Consider the following 17,829-nt stretch of genomic DNA (forward strand, 5'->3'; position numbering starts at 1 on the left):
GGAAGGAAAGGGTCAGTTTTCGTAATAGATAAGGCTGGTAAAGGTAAATTTGGGGCCTCCTAGACAACTCTTCCAAAACACTGCTACTGTCATTCATGCTAAAGGGGCGATACACAGTATTAAGAAATAAGGGTATGCAGACGTTTGATCTCAACTGTGACCCCCCCCCCCCATATTACTTTGTATGTTTTATTGAATTATGTGTTCTAAAAATGTGTAATTTCTCTGCTTGTTTTCCCCCCTCTTAGAGGCTGCAGGTGAAACTACGCCACTTCCAACTGACTCCCAAAAGATGGCTATTCCCCAGCAACATTCAGGTGGAGAACGAGTCCGACGTAGACGGAAGCCCACCAAAACACACAAAAATCCACCACAGAGCTCTCCGGAAAAACCATCAATTGGTGTTAGAACGGTCTCCCTTTTACCTCCTGAAATGTCTTCGCATTTTGCACATAGGAGTAAGAAAGTATTTGACACGCTTTATCCCGCAACTCTCTCTGAACATAAAGAAAGTGAAGAAGGAGCCGGCTCCTCTGATGGACAGTCTAGAAGTCCACCTGGGAAATACGCTACTGGCTATTCAGAGCATAGTCTTTCTGTATCGCCGGAGACCACGGAAGCCGAGGAGCAATATGTCCGAGTGGGAGTGGAAAGGTACTGCGCTAACTCTGCCAACTCTCAGAAAGGAAGTAAAGAGAAGCCATTCTTGTGCACTTTATGTGGGAAAAGGTTCAGCCAGAAATCCCTGCTCATTCAGCACCATCGGAACCACACGGGAGAGAGACCCTTTCCCTGCATAGAGTGCGGCAAAAGTTTCACTTCCTGCTCGTTGCTCATTCGACATCACAAGATACACACGGGCGAGAAGCCGTTTGCGTGTCCGGACTGCGGTAAACGCTTCAGTGAGAGCTCGCAGCTTGCTCGACACCAAAGGACTCACACTGGAGAAAGGCCTTACACGTGCGTTGAGTGCGGCAAGAGCTTCAGCGAGAGCTCCAAACTGGTCATACACCAGAGGACCCACACCGGGGAGCGCCCATACACATGTCCTGACTGCGGCAAGAGCTTTAGTGTGCGCTCACACCTTATCACACACAAGAGAACACACACTGGGGAGAGACCTTACACCTGCAATGTCTGCGGTAAAGGCTTCAGCGAGAGCTCCAAGCTTGTCATGCATCAGCGCATACATACTGGAGAGAAGCCCTACACCTGCAGTGCATGCGGCAAGAGCTTCAGCCAGCGGTCAGTGCTGGTCACCCACCAGAGGATACACACTGGGGAAAAGCCTTACTCCTGCCCTGAATGTGGCAAAAGTTTCATCGATAAAGTGGGCTGCGACCGCCACCGTGTCACTCACAGCAACGAAAAGCCCTTCCAGTGTCTACTGTGCGGCAAAAACTTCAGTCGCAACTCAGATTACAATAAACATCAGAGGACGCACACGGGCGAAAAGCCATACTCGTGCATGGAGTGTGGGAAAAACTTTAGCTGGAGTTATCAGCTCGTTAGACACCAGAGGGTCCATACCGGCGAGAAACCCTACACCTGCATCGAGTGCGGACGAAGCTTCTGCTGGAGCTACCAGCTGGTCACTCATCAGAGGTCGCACTCCAACGAAGGACCCTGTGTGTAGATATCTCGCCTGCTCAGGGTTTGCTGGTTTGTACCCGGTGCCTGTGGAAATGAGTCCAGTTAACCTGACCGGGGTGGACATGCGCAACCTACTTGGCTGGTAGATTCCAAACGTTTTTTAATCATCCTTTTCCATGTCTTTGAGGAACACGGAAAGGAAGTCTCTTCACCCTACCATGACTTGAACAAACTCTTCTGAGACCCCAATTGTCTCTTGTTGGGAGGAGTATGTGGTTCATAGAGACATTTATACAGTGAAGAATGTTTATGAGATTAAGAAGGGACTCTGATTCTAAGGATGTCAGGACCTGCATCGATGGAAAAAGTCTACAGAAACAGGGGCATGTCCATTAAATGCACTTAAATGGCTGGCACTAAACGGCCGACGACGGGGTCTGTTTAAATGAATAGGCAGCCAGACGAGACTTTACAGCGTACAATAAAAATGTAGAATGGGGACCAAAGGATTTCTAGATATATTCTCCCGATCTTGTCACGTCTTTCCTGATTATGGTTGAAAGGCCCACCCGTGATATTGTAACACTAAAGACGCGTCCGTTTACCGGCGTGAGCGGAGGCGCTGGAAGAGAGACGCGCTTTTTCTGTATGATGTCCTTGTGTTACCGTAGGCTGGTGTATTTGGTTCAGAGTTCACCTTTACCCCTTAAGGACAACAGGTTGTCCTTAAACCCATGAATGACAAAGCATTGTGAGCACGCACATGTATGGGCTTTGTCATGAAGGGGTTAATGCCACATGGGTAAGTATACAAGTACTTGTGATAATAAAAGCAAATTGTTTTTTAGTTTTAATTATTTTTACTCCCAAACAATGCAAAAATGCCTTCCAGGTAGTTCACTCGACTGTCCGGTGTCACAAAGAACATTTCGGGCTTCCGTTCTATCTGGAGAGGTGTGATGGTGACCAATGGTCATGTAACCTTCCTTTGTTCGAGGATTTGACATCAACAAACGTTCCCATTGGTCCCTGTTACGTGGGTATTGAAGTATCGCCCACCCAGAAACAGAACATTAACGAGTAAATGCTGACGCGAGAAACACATTGCTTACTCAAGACCCGGCGGTAACGTTAATAAGCAAGGGTTAGCTTGATAGAACCACACTAACTAGCGGAGCCGTTTAATATAAAAACCAGGGAGATATCCCAAGGAGCTGCAGCGAGGGGGGAGAGATGTGGAATAAGAATAAAATTGATTTAGTTGTAAGTAATAAGGCATAAGTTTGGAAGGTAAGTTTGCTCCAATACCTTGTGAGACCCGTTCCCTGTGTCTTCTCATCGCTTTCAGGCTCCTCAGTGGGCCAGTGGCCAGGGCCATCTCCCCAAGTGACCCATTTGAATTGTGGGGGACTAGGCTGAGACAGTAGAACGGTCTACCTGGGGCTGCACCTCCCTAACGGCAGCCTCCCCGGGGGGTCTCGGGTCAGGCTCAATCATTGAGGCCCTCGTGCAAACTAGAAGTGTCTCGTAGCCATGTCTTATGACTAGATGGAAGTGTGGCCCCGTTAGTGTTACGATGGATGTTTTCTCTCGGCAGTTAAAAGTTACCCCCCCCCCCCCAATACAGCAAATACCTTTATTCAAGCAGCTATTGCATGGCCATCCCATCCATTTCATTCTGCAAAGGAATCGAGACCCCTCTACCCCCGCTCTCCGGACGGTGGTTTCTCAGCCCCCTCCCCGCCTGTTCTCATTATATGTGTGATATTCGGGTACTGTCTTACCGCGGCTCTGGTGAACACTGCATGTACGTTTAAATGCACGCGTCTGTTTACCTTCAAGAACAAGGTACCTGACCACAGCACCGAAGGACACAGATTGTGTCTCCTTTATCCACGTGAGGACATTGTTGGGTTATTCTGGTCACCACCACCATTACTAAATCTGCGATGGGTCACCAGGTTCACGGCCTTAATGCTTTAATACAAAATAACTGGTTATTGTCAGTAAAATATTTATAGACCTGGTAAGTAAACTGCATTTTTAAGTGACCCAAAGTTACTGATAAAATTGTCCTTGAATGATCCTTAATGAGCTTCCTCCTGGAGAGAGTCAATAGGGAAGACAAACAGCACTTACCTGATCCATCGCAGGAAGCGTCCGCGTGCCCACAGGCCGGGCTCTACGCCGGGGAGGAAGCGTGAGGCTGGATAAACACGCAAAACACGCCAATAAAAATGTGTAGTGGGTGATTCGCTGCGAGGACTGGCGCATAGGCAGTAGAGCGGTACAACGTTAATAATAATATTAGCACAGCTGATCTGCAAGCAATTTTACTTATTAAACCGCATGTTTCCAGGATGCCGTTTTCTCTTCATTCCTGTGCAGGTGTCGGCATAACCCCGTTTAAGGTCTAATTTACTCATTTATCGCAGAATTTTGGGTTTGTTGGCGTTAAATCTCATCTGCTTGATCTCGCGGCCCCCCAATCGCACCAGATCGCTTTGCAGGGAACTAAGGACTAATTCATTTGCAAACATTGATATTTGGCTTCCGATGCTCGCTGCGAGTCGTTAAATAACGATGGGGCCAGGAGGGATTCCTCAGGGTTAGGGTTACCCCATTCATCCGGTTGCAGAACTTTCTAGCCCTAACCCGCTCTCTGAACTCCATATTTAATCCAGGTCCAAACAGTGTCCCCTAAAACATCTCTTTAATCTGTACAGTCACCCGATTTAATTCCCGTTCCACTGACCCGGAGATTGTGAGCCGGGCGTCTCAACTGACATCATCGCCTGACCTCACAAACGCTCTACTGGATGAACGGGGAGAAATTCCCACAGAAACCCCCCAAATCTGGTGGAAATCCTCCCCAGAAGAGCAGAAGCTGTTATATCTGCAAAAGGGGGGCATGACTTCATATTAATGTATTTACAATGTGATGTCATCAAAGTCCCTGTTGGTGTAACGGTCAGGTGTCCCAATACTTTTTGTCCGTGTAGTGAGTGTTAGTGTGTGTAAGTATTGTACTGTGTGTGTGTAAGTATTGTACTGTGTGTGTGTGTAAGTATTGTACTGTGTGTGTGTTTGTGTAAGTATTGTACTGTGTGTGTGTGTGTAAGTATTGTACTGTGTGTAAGTATTGTACTGTGTGTGTGTTTGTGTGTGTGTTTGTGTAAGTATTGTACTGTGTGTGTAAGTATTGTACTGTGTGTGTGTGTGTTAGTGTGTGTAAGTATTGTACTGTGTGTGTGCGTGCAGGAGAAGCTTGGGCATCCCAGCTATATGTCTTCCAAGGAGCTCTAGCATGTTTTGTTATGCCGCTGAGTAGAGAAGTGGTGTGTGTGTGTGTGTATGTGTGTGTACTGTTGTGTTATATATAAATACACACACACACTGACTAGCACTGTATATACAAACACACAAAACCTATAACTATATGTAAATAAATATATTTATATCTAAAGAAATCATGCACTCGCAGGTCTTCACGAATAAATTAAAGTTTAATAGTCCCTCTTCCTGGACAATTCGTTCCATCGCTTCCTTCTATCCCACAGCAGTAATGACTACGTTTCGACACCTGCGTGTAACACATCAACCACCAGACCATTGCCTTAACCCCTTAAATACCTACCTAAAATATTACATATCATGCGTCGGTTGCACTACTTCCTTCATTTACTCAAAAACCTAGGGATCTGGATAGGTTTTATACCGCAGAGCCACCGACCGTAATTCCATTCCGGACGCCACGAATTCCCATCCCACCTCCAAGAAGAACTCGTTACCTTACTCACAATTTGTGAGGGTGATTTGTAATAATTCCAGGCCCGGAAGGTTGTCAGAAACAGGAATATGTATAGGATTTCTGTGTCGGGGTTATAAATGGCAGCACTTAAATCCAAAGATATTTCTCAAAGCGTGTATAAGATTATATATGTGGGGATAAACCCGTAAGGCTCGCCAAGTATCCCGACATAGGATTGTGAATACCGCCACCTGCGTGATAGATCTAACGAAAAAAACTATTGATCTAACCGGATCTAACGAATATCTACCAAAATCCATAAAAAAAAATGCAAAATTTCCTCACCACCCTTCTCCTCGCCATCAATCTCCTCACCACCCTTCTCCTCGCCATCATTCTCCTCACCATCCTTCTCTTTATCACCCTTCTCCTCGTCATCCTTCTCTTCACCACCCTTCTCCTTACCATCCTTCTCCTCACCACTCTTCTCCTCGACATCCTTCTCTTCTCCATCATTCTCTTCCCCATCATCATAAGACAAGGGCTCCCACTGCACCTGCTTTGTTTCATCTAAGTAAGAGGGCAATCATTACCACTATCTACAAAAAAGAGTGCGTGGATTAGTACTGAACTATATGTAAGTATAGTCGGTGCCACTGGCGCCCTCTCCATCAGCAGACCACACGCAGTGTCACCCCAACCACCTTTTAATTGCAATCCTTCGTGGGGTATATCTGGGATTAGATATTAGGTGAGTTCTGAGTTATGTTGCGGGATAAAATTTAAAGCTTGGAGAGAAATCTCTTCTCCCTGGCTCGTGGCCTTCAGGCCTCCGGCTTTGTTAGTTCAGTAAATACAGGAAATGCTGCACTTCTTGATAATTACTTTCCAAACATTACAGTAAATTAGTAACAAAAGATTAGAACCTGACAGCTTCCTGTGTTCTGTACTCTAACAGTGAGTGACGGCCACGTGTCTGCGTCCAGCTCCTGTATTTTGTACAATAACAGTGAGTGACGGCCACGTGTCTCCATCCAGCTCCTGTATTCTGTACTGTAACAGTGAGTGACGGCCACGTGTCTGCATCCAGCCCCTGTATTCTGTACTGTAACAGTGAGTGACGGCCACGTGTCTGCGTCCAGCTCCTGTATTCTGTACTGTAACAGTGAGTGACAGCCACGTGTCTGCGTCCAGCTCCTGTATTCTGTAGTGTAACAGTGAGTGACAGCCACGTGTCTGCGTCCAGCTCCTGTATTCTGTAGTGTAACAGTGAGTGGCGGCCATGTGTCTTCATCCAAACCCTGTATTCTGTACTGTAACAGTGAGTGACAGCCATGTGTCCGTGGTACTCCAGCGTTAGGGGGAAGTTTAGTCCCATATATCACGTGCCTGCCCAGTGCCCTGCTGCAGCGAGGGTTTAGTAATTGGTGTCGGTTTTGTGGCTGCTGCTGGTCCCATCCAGTCTGATCTCTTGCTTCGCTCCGTGGTGCTGCTGCTGCTGCTTGAAGTAAATCCTGTTGAGGTCCGAGACCTGAAGGCGGCAGAGACCTGAATGTTTAAATTGAAAAGGAAAAGGCTGCGGAATTTCGTCCAAAGCGAAAGGCGGGAAATTAAAGTCGGTGTCAAAAGCAGCCCAAAAAAATGGGAAGCGATTCTTCTCACAGAGGCTCTCAGGAAGGGTCCGGCTTTGTTACCTCATCTGGAGCGAACCCCTAAGCAGTGAGGGGTGCTGCAATGAACTTCGGGGTGACTTAACTTTTAGGAGTCCAGCCAGTTGTGTACATTAAACGTTTTTAATGGTTTGTGTGGAACGAGGGAGAGCAGCCACGTTAGGGTTAGTGTCCATGTCTACGGCTCCCACTCAGCAGGCATGTACCGGAGCTACTACAATGCGGAGTAACTTCAGTATTAGGGCCAAAAGGGTTAATATGATAATCCATCTCCGCGTTCACATATACGGGCCACCAGGATGTTGGCCACACGGAATTAATGGCAAACTCCTGGCACTCGCTTTTTCCTCCTGATTTTTAGAAGCTCAATATTTAATTTGCCTCCGAGCCGTTTCCTTATCGCTAATTACCTGATCCCACATTCACCATAAATAGCGCCGAGGCTTCTGACTCAATCAGCTCCTGATCAAGGATCCCCCGCCACGAACACCTCGTCTCAAGGTACAGTATGACTCGCTGTATGGCTCAGAGCGATGGGATTTAGGGGATGCAGCTGGGGCAGATGCAAATGAGAGAAACATTCCAGTCCCCAAAGGAAATAGTTAAAAGCAGGAGTGGAGACATCATTCCAGAAAAACGAGACATATATAATTTCAAGAGGAGAAATAGGTTATAATAATAATAATACACAAAGAACACTTCAATATTCTTACTACCTCCTTTCTCACTATCTATCTACCCCCTCTCCCCCCTTTCTCACTATCTACCCTCTCTCCCCCTTCTCACTATCTACCCCCTCTCCCCACCCTTCTCACTATCTAGCCCCTCTCTCCCTTCTCACTGTCTACCCCTCCTTACTATCTACCCCCTCTCCCCTTCTCACTATCTACACCCTCCCCCTTCTCACTATCTACTCCTTTCTCACTATCTTGCCCTTCTCCTCCCCTTCTCACTATCTACCCACTCTCCCCCTTCTCACTATCTACCCCCTCTCCCCCCTTTCTCACTATATAACCTCTCTCCCCCTTCTCACTATCTACCCCCTCTCCTCCACTTCTCACTATCTACCCTCTCTCCTCCCCTTCTCATTATCTACTGTCAGGACCCGGGCGAGCAGGTCTGGTAGGAGTCCATGTGCAGGGGATACGGGGGACTCTGTCTGTAGTCCTTTATGCATGGTGACAGAGAGATAGGTACAGACAGAGTAGCAGAACTGGAAAGGACAGGAGCTGAGGCAGAGAGACGGGAGCAGAGGAAGGTGCAGGCTCGGGAGCTGAGGCAGAGAGACGGGAGGTGAGGCAGGTACAGGCTCGGGTGCAGGTGCAGGTACAGACTCGGGTGCAGGTGCCGGCTCGGGTGCAGGTGCAGGTACCGGCTCGGGTGCAGGTGCAGGCTCGGGTGCGGGCCCACTGGCAGGTAAGCCCACAGGCAGGTTCAGGCACAGGTACAGGCTCAGGTGCGGGCCCACTGGCAGGTAAGCCCACAGGCAGGTTCAGGCACAAGTACAGGCTCGGGTGCGGGCCCACTGGCAGGTAAGCCCACAGGCAGGTTCAGGCACAGGTACAAAATAGAAAAAGGCTCCAGGCACTCAAGGGTTCCATCAGACAGATTTATTGAAGGAAACGGACAACAACGTTTCGACCTCATTGTGATCCGTTTCCTTCAATAAATCTGTCTGATTTTCTATTTTGATTTACTGGGGAGCTGGCCCTTCCCGGCACAGCTAAGCACCTGAGTTCCTGTGGGGAGTGAGTGCTGATTCCTGATTCTGGTGACAGGCACAGGTACAGGCTCGGGTGCGGGCCCACTGGCAGGTAAGCCCACAGGCAGGTTCAGGCACAGGTAACGGTGAGGCCCACTGGCAGGGCGGACGGGAACGGAGGCCCACTGGCAGGGCGGACGGGAACGGAGGCCCACTGGCAGGGCGGACGGGAACGGAGGCCCACTGGCAGGGCGGACGGGAACGGAGTACCACCAGGCCAGGCACGTGTACAGGTTCATGCACGGGTACGGACTTACGCTCGGGTACTGGATCATGCACGAGTACCGGCTCAGGCACGGGTACAGGAATGGGCTCTGGCACGGGTTCAGGCTCAGGCACGGGTTCAGGCTCAGGCACGGGTTCAGGCTCAGGCACGGGTTCAGGCTCAGGCACGGGTTCAGGCTCAGGCACGGGTTCAGGCTCAGGCACGGGTTCAGGCTCAGGCACGGGTTCAGGCTCAGGCACGGGTTCAGAAGCAAGCTCAGGTACAGGTAGCGGCTCAGAGCAAAGGCAGTCCTACAACTACAATGCCAAGGCCCTGACTGATGGGCAGGGCAGGTCTTATAAAGGCAGGGCTTCACTCAGTCCATGAGGCGCAGCTGTACCTGATAATCAGGTTCAGATCACTCCAGAGGGAGGAGGGTGGCCACTAGTGGTAGCAGATGTATTAGCCTGACGTATGATTCAGCCATGGTTCAGGCAGCAGAGAGTGGACCCTGACATCTACCCTCTCCCCCTTTGAAGTTCACTTACCTTGTAGAAGTCCTGTGGTGGGATATGACGTCATATTCTGGCGCTCAGCATGACATGCCCGCACCGTGACCAAGCTAGATGCCTCGCAGAGGAGACTGAGGGGTGCCCAGCGGTTGCTAAAAACGTATTCTTGTCGCCCCTCTCTCTCCTCCACGTCAAAAAAAAAAAAAAAAAGGATGGCGTTTCAATTCCGGGACAATGCATTGTCCCAGATTGGGGCTGCCCGGGACTTAAAGTCTCATTATTGGACTGTCCCGGGCAATCCGGGATATGTGGTTACCTTACCCCCCAGCGCTGTATACAGTAATAACCCCCAGCGCTGTATACAGTAATATACCCCCCCAGCGCTGTATACAGTAATATAACCCCCCAGCGCTGTATACAGTAATATAACCCCCAGCACTGTTTACAGTAATAGAACCCCCCAGCGCTGTATACAGTAATAACCCCCAGCGCTGTATACAGTAATAAACCCTTCCAGCGCTGTATACAGTAATATAACCCCCCAGCGCTGTATACAGTAATAACCCCCAGCGCTGTATACAGCAATACACCCCCCAGCGCTGTATACAGTAATAATGCACAGCGCTGTATACCGTCATATAACCCCCAAATGCAGGCATTCCCATCCACTTGGGACATGCTGGCTGCCCGCTGGTTGCCGGCAGTGGGTCCACGTAACACTTCCCTTATACCAATTCGTTACACCAGTAGTTCACAAACCCCAGTTCTCCAGGGTCGCAACTTTTGATTATCCCAGCTTGAGCTTGAATTTAAAACCCATTAAGCTACTCGGGACACACAGAACCCCTGGCCCATTTACAGCCCTCTGGGGCTGGAGTTGTGCATCCCTAGTATTCACGGCAGGGTAAATCCATAACATGTACTAAATCATGTTTATCCTCTGCAGGTGAAGCGTCGTCCCGTTGAGGAGCCATGATGCTGTTGGTGGCCCCACTTCTCTTCGTTGGCGCAGTGAATGCCATATTTCCCAGAGCGTGCATCTCAGAATCTAACCTTAAGAACAAAGTATGTTGTCCTGATTACAATGGGAGTCCTTGTGGATTGAGCTCTGGGAGGGGAGAATGCCGACCAAACACACAAAGGAGGGCAGCAGGAGTCATTCCTCTTACCTATGATGACCGATACAACTGGCCAAATTTTTACTACAATACCAGTTGCTTGTGCAAAGCGAACTATGATGGCTACAACTGCGGGTACTGCAAGTCTGGATACACGGGGCCAACCTGTTCAACTCGCTTAGTCAGAGTGAGACGGGAAATCCGTGAGTATTCGCTGACCGAGAGGACGACTCTGTTCGCCAAGTTACATTACGCCAAGACTGTGATCAGCAAGGAGTACGTCATCCTGACCACCGGAGACCGACTCCACCAGGACACGTTCAGATTCAAGGATGCCTCTTACTACGATATCGCCAGCTTTGCCCATTACTACGCTATCAAACCCATGGTTAATAACAGCCAGATCTTCTTCACCATTAACTTTGCTCACGCCTCCTCAGCCTTCCTCCCCTGGCATCGCAAATTTCTCCTCTTCTTCGAGCATCTGATGCAGATCTGTCTCAGTGACCCAAGCTTTGCAGCTCCCTACTATGACTGGCGATTTGACAGTAATTGTTCCGTCTGCGATAATCCCTTTTTTGGTGGCTGCGACGAGCAGGGAGCGATAAGCATATTCTCCGTTTTCTCCACTTGGAGGGTGAGTGAAGCGTTCTTCTTAAAATGTTGCCAATCTTAGTTTATGTACAATTTGAAACCCAGAACTTGTCAGCAGCTCAGACCCCATCAGCCCACCTAGTCGCCCATTTTTCCTTCTATAAAGACCTTAATCAGTCGTTGGTCTCGTCTTAGATTCAGGAGCTGCATGTCTATCCCATGCATGTTTAATACCCTCGCTGTATTACCCTCTACCGCTTCTGCTGGGAGGCTGTTATCTACAATACTTTCTGTAAAGTAAAACTTTCTCGCAACATCGGATGGACTGATTCTTGCTAGTTTTGACCTTGTAGATTGAATCGGACTAAACTAGTGCTGTATTCATTAGACTTGGGCACCAGGGGGCTCTTCGTGTTCGTCTTCGTGCTCGTCTTCGTGCTCGTCTTCGGGGGGAAAAAAATCTTCGTATTCCGCTAATATTCGCCCGTTCCTGTCTTCTCTTTGGGCGAATATTCGTGGACATTCTTAGTGTTCGGTTTTTCTTCGTTTCCCCCGCTTAAGGGGTTGTTACGGGGTTAAAGCCGCTCTGATGCCAGGAGTTTAAATGTACGTATGAGCAACTCTTTGGTCGTCAGCAGGGGGCTCGTCTGCCATTGGTTGATGGCAGACGAGCCCCCTGCTGGCGACCAATAGGGTCGCTCGTACAGACTGTTAACTCCTGGTGCCGTAACTTACCCGGCACTTCCCACTGGTCTCCCTCCCTGTTCAATTAGTTAAATGTCCGTACGAGCGACTTTATTGGTCGCTCGTACGGACATTTAACTAATTGAACAGGGAGGGAGACCAGTGGGATGAGCCTATTGGTCACCTGCAGGGTCTTCCTCTGGCATCAACCAATTGGTTGATGCCAGAAGAGGTCCCTGTAGGCGACCAATAGGCTCATTCGCACTGCCCTATAACCCGTGACGGCGAACCTGTGGATTTCCACTTCCGGGAACTGCCGCGATGCCGCGAAGACAAGGTAAGTTAGAAGGGGGGGGGGGCTTCTTGAAGCAACAAATCAGTGTAAGAAAAAGTATGCAAATTGAAATCAATAGGCGTGCCTGTCACGGATCTGGCTAGTTAGTAGACTTGTGCATTCGTCTTCAGGCGAACATGAAAACGAACACGAAGAGTGCGTTTTCGTGTTCGTTCCGAAGACACCCCGAAGAGAAGACGGCAGCGGTAAAACGTAGACGAAGACGAAGACACACACCACGAAGATCTTCGTGATTGTCTTCGTCTACCACTCTCCCCGGCCCCTTCCCCTTCTAACTTACCTTGTCTTCGCGGCATCGCGGCAGGTCACGGAAGTGGAAATCCGCAGGTTCGCCGTCACGGGTTACAGGGCAGTGCGAAGGAGCCTATTGGTCGCCTACAGGGACCTCCTCTGGCATTAACCAATTGGTTAATAACCTCAATGCTGCAACTTACCCTGCAGATCCCACTGGTCTCCCTGTTCTATCAAGTAAATGTCCATACGAACGACCAATAAAGTCGCTCGTACGGACATTTAACTGATAGAACAGGGAGACCAGTGGGATGTGCCGGGTAAGTTACGGCACCAGGAGTTTAACTCTGTCAATAGAGTTGCTCATACGGACATTTAAACTCCTGGCGCCAGAGCTGCTGCAGAACGCGTTAACCCCGTATTAGCCCCTTAACCGGGAAAAACGAAGAAAAAATGAACACAAATAATGTCCACGAATATTCGCCCGAAGAGAAGACAGGAACGGGCAAATATTCGCGGAATACGAAGATTTTTTTCCCCCCGAAGACGAGCACGAAGACGAACACGAAGAGCCCCCTGGTGCCCAAGTCTACTAGTTAGTCTGACCGACTACCTCCACTGATTTGTGCTCCCTTAGCCTGGGACAACACACTTTCCCCGGTTCCCCAGTCACTCGCCGAGACTCAGTGTAGGGTAAAACCAAACGAAGACTGATTTATTTCTCACACACAGGGCTGGATATATCCAGCAAAACAAACACACATTAACATAAAACAAGATATTGGGACACAAACCGCCCCCTTAATCTGCCTTTCCAGAGACAACAGGGGCAGTAACGGGATTAACAATACAATAGGGGGGGGGAGACTGATTTATACAACATTAAACTGACAGAATGGCGGTCACTCCCTGGTGGCAGATCCTGGCTGTCTGCTGGAGATAATCCCCTCAGCCAGTGATGAGATGATACAGCTGGGGGTAGCCACAGAAGCCTTTACAAACCCAGGGCCCATAGTCAATAGGGAGGAGGCTGGCAGTCAGGCCTCTCCAGTGGTCCCAGTGATGGAGGCTTCCATCACAGTGCCTTCTGCTCATGTCTCCTGGGGTCTCATTAGATCCCCTGGAAATCTCTCATGAGTATAGGGCTTGGGCCAACACATCTCACGCAGGCCTATGAGCTAGGGGGGTTCTGATTGGGGTACTAGCTTCAGATTCAGTAACCATTACCCTAACCGGATTACTAGGATTCATTCATTCTCCAAGTGCCAACCACTAATTCTTTTTGCAGGCTATATGCGCTGAGTACGACTTCGATGACCAGTATTGCGTGATGTCAGACTGCATTTGCGAACGTGCAAAGATCACCAGGAAACCTGGTTATCATCCCTTTTCCCGAAAACCTACAGGGGCCGATGTGGACAGGGCACTTACCTTCAGCACTTACGATACATTCCCATATGATCCATCCTCAACACGGTCCTTCCGCAACATCCTGGAAGGTAAAAGCTGCAGACTGTATGAATGATAAATCCCCATACGCAGAAGATCGAAGAATTACGCTAATTCTCAATGAGATGAAAGTGGGAATGCGTGTGTGTGTGTGTGGGGGGGGTTATGCGGAAAATGTGTATTTAGTGACTATTTATTAATAACAGCAACGATTACCGCAGCATTTCAGACCATAGCAACGGGTCAGCAGAGCTTGGTAAATGGACTCCTTGGAAAGGGAAGAACTTGGAAGGGCTTCTCAAGGTCAATAAATTGTAATTCCTGTGACAGGGATGCAATAGGTTCCTGCCTCATTTGGACTGTTTTTGGCAAATGTAATATTTCAAGTTTCTGAATCAATTCAGCATGGAAGTCGGCCTCCCGCCTCCCGCGGTTGATACATGGAAGAAATTATGGTAAAAGTGTGTCGGTTTCCGTCATGGGCCACGTCCCGTGTGTTCTGATCATTTGGATGCAGTGCACTCGTTTGTGGCTGGGATAAAAGGGGAGATGAGGTGAAGCTCTCATGTGTGGAAATTCATGACAATGTCTGTTTCCCCAGAAGGGGTAAAACCAGTCTGACACTCAGTTTTTAGGATTTGCCCCAACTGCCCCCCATCATATGAGTAAATGCACTATGCCTTTTCTCTTGTCCTTTAGGTTTCATGTCTGCTGTGGATGGGGTGACCAGAACGACAGGGCTGCACAACCTGTTCCATGTCTACTGTGGGGGCACCATGACTCAAGTTCCCATCTCGGCCAATGACCCCTTGTTTTATTTGCACCACGCTTTCGTTGACAAGTATGTGTCTCGGCGTGAAACATAGGCAATGGCGGAAGTGATATAAACAAGAACACATGGCGCATGGCATTATGGAACCACGATAGTTGCTTCTATATTTAAGTCTGAGGAAGACCCGCCTTATTTATTAAAAATCTTCACGCAACTTTTGCTTAGATTACAAAAATTGGCGGAAACTTTAGGTCCCACATCTAGGGTGACCACATGACCCAATCCTGGACAATTTATTGTTTATTATTTTGTTTGAGGATTGGTACATTTTTAGTGCCCAGGTGAGTGCATAGACCAACGGTTGGGGGTCCCACTATTAGAATGAACCGTCAATGAGACAGTCAGAGGCTAAAGGGTTAAATTGGCAGTATTGGAGGGGAATCGTTAAATTGCCATCTGTAATATCACCCATTTTTCACTTTTTTGAAGGGGGGGGCAAAATTTATTGAAAAAAAGAACTAACTTCATAAAAATCTGCCGATTTCCATAAATTGTCTGTGGTGAATCAGTTGTGATTTTTTTTCACATGGTACTGTGTTGCGTGGCTCGTACATGAATCTGAATAACATTAATGTGTTAGCGGCTGAGCGATAAATGCATTGACTATTATCCTGTGGCCTTTTCCTCCACACGTTTTGTGGCGTTAAGCATCTGATAGACATTCTCCCTTTTTTTTGGTCTCTTTGCAGGATCTTTGAAGTGTGGATCCGTAGATACGGTGTCACCCCGGCTGAGTATCCACCCAACACCATCTATGGCCACGGGCCTAATGATTGCATGCCGCCATTTTTCCCCTGCAGCGTGACCAGAGATTACCTCACAACGAGCATAGCCCTGGGATATGACTACTCTCTTTATAATAACTTCTAGTACGGAAATCAGGACAGTAGAATAAAAAAGGATTGATCAATGTTTAGAATTAAAATAAATTGTGGATTACAGAGTGTTCTGTATATGGACCCAGAATATGTTGGAGTTATTATTTGCAGATACAAAACTACTGATTAAATGCTAAAAAAAGAAATTAAAATTTACTAAATCAAAGTGCAGGATTTGATGCAAAACACAGAGGCCATATTACAACCATTAATGATAAAACCAATCATGTAATCAGGTTTCGGCCAATCACAGAACAATACCGCTACAATCAAATTTCAGTCCAACCAGCTCACGACTTATGTCCATTTAACCCTTCCCTGCTGCCTCTACTGATACCAGGAAGCTGTACAAGCTCTGTAGCACAGCCCGATACAGCAGCCACTAGCATGCATGCTAGCAAAAGTGTTCAGAGAGCATACATGTGATTGGCTACTGCTGCTACATCCATTGATTTCAAAGGGAGAGCAGGTCCCATGGACTGTAGTTTATACTGAGCATGTGCAAGAAGCATACTGCAGTATGCTCCCTACTTTCAGTGGAGAAGGCTGGGGGAGGAGTTGAGACACAGGAACTTGAAAAGGCATTTTAATGAATGATTATAAAAATTTAATTGTTTCATGCCAACACTTATGTCATCTTGTTAAAAAAAAAAATCAGAAAATCTGTTGATTGTAATTGATTTTGATCCACTTCATTAAAATCTAATTGTTTAAATTCACTTAAGATATTGTGTGATCATTACACTGGGAAGCTGTAATGTTTGTGAGGTACATATAGAGAGGTCAAGAAACACTAGGCGCATATTTATGATATAATTTCATGAAACAAGGGAATTTTCAAATTATTCTTCGAATAATTTTATTGGCCACAGCGCTGTTAGCTTTGCCTTCTGTACCGTGACACTAACAGTAATATTTTTAATATTTTTTTTTTTAATGTGTAAATTATTTTAAGCCAACCCCTTGTTGGGCAACACAATTGTTAATAAACATTATTAACAACCTGGCTGGCATTGGCAGAAAACCCTATCCCTGTCCCATGCACATAGCCCTCATCAACACCAGATTCACGAGGATGTGAACCCGGGCTCACCGCTATACCACCAACGCACCACAAATGCCTTTCTTCAAAAACCTCTCACCCATACAAAAGTTTCATTAATTAAAGCGCTTTTTACGTAAACACCTTAAGTAACATTAATAAAAGCATTGCACATTGCCTGGGAAATGAACCCTGGTCAACTGCTTGGAAAGCAGCTATGCTCACCGCTATACCACCAACGCATCACATGAGCATGGTTTTCACATTCAATCAAAGAGAGGAGGCACAGCTCAATCAGACATTAACATGTCATGGCACGGAAGGACAATTAGGTGATGTAATAAAATATAGGGCCAATTCAAACTTCGTATAATTGGATCAACACATATAAATGTATGTGCGTCAAACATAGGCAGAGTCACTTGCAAACAAAGGTAAAACATTTAATACGAACAAAAATAGAAGAAGAATATTAAAAGTAGATAACAAAAATAATACAAAACAAGTCTTACAAAACCTTGGAAAGGAATTTAGTTCATGACATCTGTCCTATGCATCCCTGAGGATGGAGGGAGGGAGTGTTGGGACCTGAAGAGTCCGTGGATGGCAAGTACATCTCCCTTCTACCTCTCCTCCCATGCTTCTACAATGCCTAACTTATATACGGTTTGAATAATGATGTCAGTCTTGTCAGTCTATTGGTCTTCACCTAATTGGGTAAACATGCTCACTAAGATCTTTACACCTCGAAACCCTATTTTAGGTGGTGGCTGTACGCATACTGTAATCCCCTTTTACAGTTACAACTATACCACGCATTAGCAAGTTACTATCCTATCTATAGAATGCCTGTTCAGCAAATCCTTCATTCCATATTTTAAGGTCAAGGAAACCTTGAAGTCTATCATTGAAACATATTAATATATCTTAATAATCATTTATTTATGAACAATGATTACATATCTTTGACTACTGCCTATACCAATAATTATATATGGTCCATTTCTTAATTAAGGTTAGAAAATGTATTAGAATCTTTTACAGGTGACTGCCTAGTTTAAAATGTACAGGATATCAGGGTAAAAGAAAGGATGATTCTGCTCTGTGAGAAATGATTTGGCTGAGGCTTTTTTTGAGAAAGCATATCTGCTAT

General features: G+C 47.1%; 1 protein-coding gene across 1 annotated transcript; it reads left to right on the top strand.

Annotated features, from left to right (window-relative positions):
* The first annotated feature begins 292 nt into the window (after nucleotides 1–292).
* On the top strand, nucleotides 293–1,636 carry LOC149274595 (uncharacterized). The gene has a single exon (XM_089505301.1). It carries the CDS (start codon nucleotides 293–295, stop codon nucleotides 1,634–1,636), a length of 1,344 nt encoding a protein of 447 aa, XP_089361427.1.
* Nucleotides 1,637–17,829: the final 16,193 nt, after the last annotated feature.

The sequence above is a fragment of the Sceloporus occidentalis genome, unplaced genomic scaffold (genome assembly GCF_023333645.1).
Source record: "Sceloporus occidentalis isolate IW3139 unplaced genomic scaffold, rSceOcc1.0.p SCAF_322, whole genome shotgun sequence".
Lineage (NCBI taxonomy): Eukaryota > Metazoa > Chordata > Lepidosauria > Squamata > Phrynosomatidae > Sceloporus > Sceloporus occidentalis.

What these genes read in the sequence shown, in the direction of transcription:
- LOC149274595 (XM_089505301.1), top strand. Translation starts at nt 293, where the DNA reads ATGGCTATTCCCCAGCAACATTCAGGTGGAGAACGAGTCCGACGTAGA.